Consider the following 8855-nt stretch of genomic DNA (forward strand, 5'->3'; position numbering starts at 1 on the left):
CCTCGGAGGGAGGCAGTGGGGGCACCGGGAACTGGGAGGGGCTCCTCCAGGCCTGGGGCTGGGGGCCTGGTGGTGATGGCTCCTGCAGGACTGTGAGTGCAGCCATGTCCCAGGCCCATCTGCCTGGCCTGGAACCCTGCCTCCTGGGGCCAAGGGACTCCACCCCTGGGAGCCTCAGTTTCCTCATCTGGAAAACAAGAATAGGTTATTCCGGTTGCCAGAGCACAGGAGAGCTCTCCCAGACTCCCCAAGCACCAGACATGTGTCCCACAGGTGGGTGTACCCACCCTATGGCTGGCCAGGCTAGGGGCGGGCCTCGGGCTCCTCGTCATGGAGGGTGGAAAGACCTGCCACAGACCCAGCAGCAGTGGGCTTCCCAAGCCCAGGGGGCACGTTACCTGCCCAGGGGCTCTCTCCAGGATGGGCTGAGGCAGCTGGGTTCCAGGGCTGCCCACTCATGCTCCAGGCTGCCTTGTCTTGGGGCCTCCCATCCTAGGGCCTGGGGACACTGCCTGGCACTGACCCACTTGGTGGACACTGGAGGGGCATGTTGGGTTAGTCTTGGGGTTCTGTCTGGGGAAGGCACAAGTTAGCCTGGCCTGGAGCCTTCCTGTGATGGGGCTGATCCGCTGGGCCCGTCAGATGGTTGTAGAAGAATTGAGAGATTCTTCCAGGGGTTCAGGTGGGAGGGCCATCTAGGGCAAGTGTGAGTGGCCTGGTATGCTTCCCTGGCTGGAGGAGGCCCTGGGTGGGCATTTCCAGACTGGAGTTCAAATCTGAACTCTGCTGATCGACCATGGGCAGGTCCCTTCCCTCTCTGAGCCCTAGGGAAGTGGGTCATAGGATAACCCACCCTCTCCAGGTGACTGGCCCCCATCAGGGGGCAAACTCTCAGTTTGCCTGGACCCGGGCTTTCCCAGCGTGGGGAACCCTCAGTGCTGAAACACGGAAAGTTCTGTGCATGCTGGGTGGAGATGGTCCCCCGCCCCGCCTCTACTGTTTTCATAATGACCAGTGACTAGGCAGGGCTCAGGCTGCCCCAGAGCCTCCTCTCCCGTTTCCCGGTCCCATCCTGGGCTATTTTGGGCCTGGTGACCGGTGGATCAGCGTCGCTGTGCTCCGTGCCTGTGGCAAGGGGCAGGACTTGGCAGCCCTGCTGAAACTCCCTGCTGGCCCTGCCCCAGCTCCCTCCTGCCCTCCAGGACACAGTGACCGCTCCCTGTGGCCCTCTACCCCAGCCCTCGCATCACTGCAGTGTGTGTAGCCGCTGCAGGAGGTAACTGATTCCAGCTATGCAGACTTGAGGGTCTGCTACAGCCACTCAGCTGGGCCACGTGGCGTGAAAGAAGCCATAGCTGACACACACGTGAATAGGCATGACTGAAGGCCAGTAACGCTTTATTTATAGGTGCTGAAATTTGAATACCTGTAGTATATGTGTCATGAAATTTAATTCTTCTCTTAAATTTTTTTTCCCCACAACCATTTAAAAATGTGAAGCCATTTTCAGCTTGAAGGATGTGCAAAAACCTACAGTGGGCTGGATTGGACCCAGGGGCCATCCTTTGCTGACCCAAGTACTACACACCCAGTAACTCTAACCCATTACACTGAGCACCTGATTTATTAGCAGGACAGTTATGTGCTGTTAGCAAGTTATGAGCATTAATGCATTTTTAAAATCTTATTCAATCGCTAAGTCGTGTCTGACTCTGCAACTCCATGGACTGCAGCATGCCAGGCTTCCCTTCTCCCAGAAGGGAATCCTTCACCATCTCCAGAGTTTGCTCAAACTCATGTCCATTGAGTCAATGATGCCATTTTTAAAAATAATATTTTTATTCTATTTTTCTTTTTGATCATGCCAAGCCCTGTGGCATGTGGGTTCCCCAACTAGGGATTAAACCCACTTCACCTGCACTGGAAGAGTGGAGTCCCAACCACTGGACCATCAGGGAAGTCCGGCATAAATGCATTTTTTTATTAAAGTCACAAATGTCGAAAATTCCACTGAATAGTCACATTGGGAAATTCCCTGATGGTCCATTTGGTAGGACTCTGTACTCTAACTGCAAGGAACCCAAGTTCAATCCTTAGCTGGGAAACTAACATCTCATAAGCAGTGTTGATGTAGCCAAAAAAAAAAAAAAGGTTACTTAGGGTGATTTTTTTTTCTTACCAAAACCTGGTGAATTAAAAAAAAATTACTTATGACATGCAGGATCTTAGTTCCCCAACCAGGAATTGAACCCACACCCCCAGCAGTGGAAGCACAGAGTCTTCACCACTGGACCACCAGGGAAGTCCCTAGAAGACTCTGTTTTTTAATTTGTATTTATGTATATATTTGGCTGTGCTGGGTCTTAGTTGCAGCACGTGGGTTTTATTTCCCTGACCAGGGATCAAACCCAGGCCCCCTGCATTGGGCGCTCCGAGTCTCAGTCACTGGACCCCCAGGGAAGTCCCCCAACTTCTCCTTGTATGGACACCAGTCATCCTGGATTAAGACCCACCTTCATGACCCAGTCACATTCTGCGGTCCTAAGGGTCAGGGCTTCAACATATGAATGTGAGGGTATACAATTCAGCCCATAATAGTGTCGTTTGTTCTTTGGTTTTGTTGATTTGAAGCAAGCAGACACTTAACAGGTTCAACAAATGTCCCAAGACTTGGTGTCCTGAGCCACGAGGTACACAGTTGGTCGATGGCCAGGCAGGGACAGACACCCAGGCCCTCCCAACCTTCGACCTGTGGGCTCCTTCACCTTTGCTCCACTGCCCCTAGAAAGACTAAAAGTATGGTGACCAATCATCTCGGTTCTGAGAGATTTCTGGGGAAACAGGGCTTTCTGTGCTAAAACTAGGAAAGTCCCCAGTACGTGGGGATGGCTGGTCACCTTCCTAGTGGCTGCACTGGGCCTGAGCTGAAGCCCCTGCCCCTGCTGGGCTGCCTTCCATCTGCTCAGCACTCTCTTCTTTGTGTCTTGCTCTGTGCTGAGTCATGAGGCTGCAGGGGCAAAAGGCAGTGGTGAGCGCTATGCCAGGTGATTTCTGTTAGCAGGAAGACTGTTGAGAAGGGGCAGGATCCGAGCAGGAGGCTTCCACCTGGGATACAGAAAGTGAGCAATTTCCCAGGAGCCTGGGACCCCAAATGTGGGGCGGGGCAGGACTTACAGGACCGACCCACTGTGAACCAGCCCTTTCTGTGGATCTCCACAGGCCCGTCTGTGAAATGGGTGTACACGATAAACTGAACCACCAGCCTTCTAGGGCTGGCTCAGCGACACGGAGAGTGTGCGTATGAGCCTCCTGGATCATGAGAAGTAGTATCAGCTCCGATCATGGGGGAAGTGCCAGGGTGCAGTGAGGGTGGGGCTCAGCCAAGAGCCAGGGGCACCCTCAGGCCGGGCTGACTTCCCAGACCGTGCTCTGGGCCGCGCTGTGCCACGTGCTGAAAGCTGGCAGGAAATTTCCCTTTTGAGGAAAATAGGCCCAAAGACCCTCAAGCAGCCACCCAGGGCCACGCTGCCGTGGGTCCACCAGGTGGAGACTGCCACTCCCTGGAGCTCTCAGCGTCACCCGTGGAGGTTACCAGTACACTGAGGAGAAGGGCCGGGAGGGGCCCTCTTGGCACCTCAAACACAACAGGCTGGACCCCAACAACTAAAAAACAGGATCAGGTTTAATAAGTAAGCCGCCGTTGAGGTTATGGATGATGCATCGTGGGCCCCAAGCTGCTGGGCTATGAGCGGGGCGTCCACTCTCATCTGTACAAGACTTCTCCGACGGGAATGGTCACGCAGTGCCCGGCTGCAGTGCCACCGGCTGGCCGCGCTGTGGCCGGAGCTGTGTGTGGGTCCCTGCAGTGGGGGCTGGGCCCCTCCTCTTGGGCCTTGCTAGGAGCGGTTCAGGAGTGAGTTCTGAATGTCTTCCAGGACCTGGTGGAAGAGCTCCTCGCGGGACTTCATGCCGTCCAGGTACACTGCAGTCAGAAAGGCCGTAGTCAGGGGCCCAGGGGGCTCAGCCAAGGGAGGGTCGGATCCCTGGGGCTGCTGCCAACCAGCTCACAGCAGGGCTGGCAGACTGCTGGGTCAGGAGGAAGCGGACCCACAGAGTTAGGCAGCTGGGACAGGCCAGCATCTGGGCCCCAAAGCAAGAGACTGCTGGCGAGACTCAAGGAAGGCCTTCTAGGTTTCCCACCAAGTCCCGGAGGGGAGGGGCCAGCCTCATCTCACTCAGGGACTTACCCACTTCCACACCGTTGGCCTCCATCTCCCGCTTATACTTCTGGTACATAGGCCACACGTGGCCGTCGAAGAGGCCAGGGGGATCAGGGACCGCGTAGCTTCGCCTACTGGGGAGGGAGATGGCCAAGGATGAGCAACATGCAGGTCACCTGAGGGTGGTGCCAGTGCAGAGCCTGGGGTGCGGGAACTAGGTCAGGAGGGGGGACCCCACGGAGTCAGGGGCCCCGTGCTGGGGCCTGGGTGCCCCAACTTCCAGCATTTTTCCCAGTGGGCCTGGGAGATGCCCACGGCAGGGCAGTGGTGGGTCATGCTATCCGGACCCCAGGCTGTGGGCCTCTGGAACCCAGCACCGGCCACCCAAGTGCCTGCTGCCGAGCAGTCTGCAGCTTCAGGGTGGCTGTGTGTCTGGCAGGCATTACCCATTTCCTGGTCCCCCCTGGGGATGCAGACAGAGCCCCCCAGGCTCACCTTCTCCTCCACTTGCACTCTTCATAGGGGACGGTCAGGAAGTACCTTCGGCTGTACAAGTCCACCAGGGGCCTGGCAGGGGTGGAGGACATGGTCAGCGCCCGTGGGCCAAAGCACACAACCCCAGAGCCTCCAGGCGTGTTCCTGGGTGACAAGGGTGGGGTGGGGAGAGGGGTCTGGGCTGATTAAGTTAGGGATGAGTGAGGGGACCAGCAGTGGCCAGTCTCCTGCTATGCCCACTGCGCCCCCCTACTCTGAGGGTGGAGTCATCCCTCTCTCCCAATTCGGGGGCCCAGAGAGGTACAGTGTCTTGCCCAGGGTCACCCAGCAAGGTTGGGGATCCCACCAAGCCTGCTGTCTGAGGAAGCTGAGGTCCTAGACAGAAGACTCAGTTCCCCCAAGAGGTGTGGGTTTTTGCCCCAGACCCTTGGATCAGACTCCGAGGCCTGTCCCCCGCTTCCTGCTGCCCCAATCCCAAGCCTCCCACACCCCCAGGCCTTGGTGTCCTGTCTGTCGAAATAGAGACTTGGTGACCTGGGAGGGCCTGCATTGCCCGGGGCCTAGATCTGGAGATACTCACTTGTAGCTATAGAGCAGGAAGCCTTCCAGAATGAGGATGTGGGTGTCTGAGGCATCCAGTCGGACACTGACCCCGTGGGCACGGGCAAACTTCCGGGGGCTGCTCACCCAGGCCTGCACGGTGCTCAGCATGGCCTCCATGTCCAGGGACTCCAGCACTAGGGGGCGGGAGACAGGGCATTAGTGGGGTGGGGGCCGGGGGGTACTGTGGGCAGGGGCGCAGGGCTGCAGCCGTCCATTCTTACCGTCCCACTGTTTGAAGCCGTCCTCCCCAACTGCTATTTGGTCTTGGGGCTGAAACAGAGGAGCCCAAGCCGCGGGCTCAGTGCCCGCCTTCCCACCTCACCCCACCCTGGGGGAACAGCGCCCGGAGAGCTCCCGGTGAGGGTCTGGGGGCACCTGCTTGCCCCGTTCCCCTGCAGCTGAGAGTCACAGGCTCTGAGGTCCCAGGCAAGGCACTCAGAACCCCCTCCCCAGCTTCATGACTACTGGGACCGGAGTGGGGACCAGTTACATCCATAGTGAAGTTGCCCCTCACCCTCCACAAAGCAGCGAGGGTGGGCTCAGAGCCCACTTTGCAGACGGGACAGGGGAGGAGCAGAGGATAAAGGGCACCGCCCAGGAGACACATCCGCTCAGGGACCTGCACCTCCCCTGTCTGCGCCCTGAGAACCTGCCAGGCACATAGCAGGTGCTCAGTAATTGAGAACGCCGGCCCCAGGGCAGCCCCGAGGGGTCTGCCTGCCCTGAGGCTCCTTCTCGGGGCCACCTCCCTCCCCTGCCCCTGGCCAGGGCAGCCACCTTGAAGAAGTCATCCTGGTGGATCACGCAGCAGTTGGGCAGCGCCTTGAGGAGGTTGTTGGTCAGGGTAGTCTTGCCGCCGTTGGTCATGCTGTAGGCAGAGCATACTTGTGAGGCTGCCTGGGTCCCTTCTGTGGGCCTGTCTGGGTCTGAGGGGCCCCCAGGATCAGACTGAAACCTAAAACACAAGGCTGTAGTGCTAAGAGGGTATTTCTATTCATCTGAAGTCAGGGGATGAGATGGCTGGATGGCATCACTGACTCAGCGAACATGGGTTTGAGCAAACTCCGGGAGACAGTGAAGGACAAGGAAGGCTGGCATGCTGCAGTCCATGAGGTCGAAAAGAATCGGACACAACTGAGTGACTGGACAACGGCAACAGCAACAGAAAGTCAGGGGAGGGGTTCTGAGTGGCCAACCTGGGCCGCCCGGCATCCTGCTGCCCACTGCCCGCGCGGGCCAGGCATAGGCCTGCCCTCGCCGGTGGGAAGAAACAGAAAAGAGCAGAGGAGGTGGGAACAAGCTGACAAGTTAACACGCAGTCTCAGCTGGGGTCAGGGAAGCACTGCTTTCCGTGTTCGGACTCATTCAGTGTGACCGCAAACCCAGGAGGTGGGGCAGGGAGCTGGTCTTACAGACCAGGAAACTGAGGCCCACGTGTGACCTAGCCTTTGCAGGGCTTTTTAAAAAAGCCAGACTATTAAAGCAAGTGCTAAATGGAAAACTGCAAACCTGGGAAGAGGCAGTCACCTTAGGACAAAGGGTGGGAATTCCCTGGTGGTTAAGACTCCGTGCTTTCTCTGCTGAGGGTCTTAGTTCGATCCCTGGGTGGAGAACTAAGATCCCACAAGCCATGTGGTGTGGCAAAAAATATATATAAAATCCTCAAAAAACAATGGGCAAAGCAGGGTGATCTGCTCAATTTCATCTGCCCGGGATATCTCTGGTTTTAGTGCCCAAAGTCCCCAATCCTGGGGATCCTTCAGTCCCAGGAAAAGCAGGACGATGGTCACCCTAAGGACTCTAGACTGGGGCCGTCGAAGGACACAGAAGGGTGACTGTCAGGCCTTCCTGGACGTGAGTGTCCCTTTGACCCGGCTGTCCCTGTCCCAGGAATCAGGAGTGGAAAGCTGAGTGTGGAAGAAGGGAGTTGCCGCTTTCAAAAGAGCTGGTGGGAAAGGAGACCTCCATGCCTGAAGGGGAGCAGGTTAGCACATGCCTGACGTTAATCTGAGTTGTTGCTGACAGACACATGGTGCCCTTAGGGCCGGCTACAGAAATGGGGGTCCTTGTCTCATTCTGTTAAGAATTTCAAGAGGGTAATGGAGCACTAAACCAAACGCAGGGTGGAGTCAGGGCGACCGCCCAGGTTGGAGCTTCAGGCCAGCCCGGCTTCAGCTAAATGCTTCCCAGGCGTAGTCATAAAAGGCCACAACCCCCAGGAAAGCAAGGTTCCTGCCTGAGGTCAGCAGAAGGAGCTTCTAAAGGCGGGTGCCACACAGCGGAGTGCCACTCTGAGGACCCCAGCCCACCTGCCCAGGAGCCTCCTGGGGTTGGTGTCTCCCCATCCCCACCCTCCAGCCCTTCAGGAGAACTGCCTAAGCTTTATAAAGTCTTCTATCCCCAGGGAGTCTAGTCTACTCTGGGTGCCAGGTGGGGAAGGGACTTCCAGTGGGGAATTTCCAAACAAAGGACAGAACCCCACTCCCAGCACTCCGACCTTGGGCATCGGGTCCCTGCGACACCAGGCGCCAGGCAGCCCTCCATTCATTCCCCTGGCCTCCTGCCCAGGCCGCCGCCTCGGCCCGCACAGGGGCGCGCCCGGCCTGCCTCTCCCTCCTCCGCGCGCTCCCGGGCCGCTCACCCTCCGATGCCCACGATGTACTTCATCTCGGCGCGGAGGGGCGGCGGGGACCGCGGTTGGCAAGATGACTCCTGACTCCCGGGTGCCCGGCTGGGCCCGACCCCGCAGTGCGTCCCGGCTTCATTGAGAAAACCCCGCGCCTTTATAGGCTGGGGCAGCACGGAGGCCGCCCAGAGTGGGGCGGCCCACCGCCTATGGGGAGCGCGGCTGCGCGCTGAAGTGGGCGGGCGGGGTGGGGGTGGCGCGCGGCACCTGTTCCCACTGGATGGAAATAGCTCCACGCTGCCTTTTGCCTAAATTAGTCACGGGTCGGCCAGGCAGGGGGGGCGGGTGGATGTCACCCCGCTCCCTCTCCCCTCCTCCTACTCCTTCCCTCCTCCCCCTCCTGGCCAGGCTGCCCAGGGGACAGATAACCGGCCACACACACCTTCCTTCCCTAAAAATATCCAGGCCGGTGTGTCCCCTCGCCTGACCCTGACATTAAGGCCGGCTCTGGTGGCTGAAGAAAGGAGCTCACACCTCCCCCTTGGGCCCGGTCTCCAGCCACAGCAGCCGGCCAGCCAGCCCAGGGGGCTCCACACAGCAGGGGACTTCCTTTTCTAAGGGGGTTGCTGCCAAGATGGGCTTAAGGTCCAGAGCGGTGAATCCCAAGATAGCTTTGTTCAGGTGACCCTGGCCACCGGAAAATCTCAGCGTGACACCAGGGCCCGTTCTTTGGGCGCCCACGTGAGGCCTGGCGTCATTGGGTTTAGCCTCTGGCCTCTCAGCAGCTGGGTGGGCTAGGGTTGGGGAGGCATGGCTCTGTGGATCCGCCCACAGAACACGCACACCTTGCTGACCAGCTGGGACCACATCCGAGACCCTGTCTCCCCACCAGAGGAGATCTTTTGCTTTCA

General features: G+C 58.4%; 1 protein-coding gene across 5 annotated transcripts; it reads right to left on the reverse strand.

Annotated features, from left to right (window-relative positions):
* Positions 1-3664: 3664 nt before the first annotated feature.
* Positions 3665-8119, reverse strand: NMRK2 (nicotinamide riboside kinase 2). 5 transcript variants are annotated; one of them, XM_052643856.1, is made up of 7 exons: positions 7960-8119; positions 6096-6186; positions 5540-5588; positions 5296-5452; positions 4716-4859; positions 4248-4351; positions 3665-3982 (listed from the first exon to the last, which is right to left on the reverse strand). In XM_052643856.1, exons 1-7 carry the CDS (start codon positions 7983-7985, stop codon positions 3897-3899), a joined length of 657 nt encoding a protein of 218 aa, XP_052499816.1. In that variant the 5' UTR covers positions 7986-8119; the 3' UTR covers positions 3665-3896. The 5 variants fall into 5 exon arrangements, with proteins under 5 accessions (XP_052499816.1, XP_052499819.1, XP_052499817.1 ...); XM_052643859.1 differs by having other exon boundaries at positions 4716-4787; positions 7960-8118; XM_052643857.1 differs by having other exon boundaries at positions 4248-4354; positions 4716-4787; positions 7960-8118.
* Between the last annotated feature and the right edge of the window lie 736 nt (positions 8120-8855).

Source organism: Budorcas taxicolor, chromosome 7, assembly GCF_023091745.1.
Source record: "Budorcas taxicolor isolate Tak-1 chromosome 7, Takin1.1, whole genome shotgun sequence".
Taxonomy (NCBI): Eukaryota; Metazoa; Chordata; class Mammalia; order Artiodactyla; family Bovidae; genus Budorcas; species Budorcas taxicolor.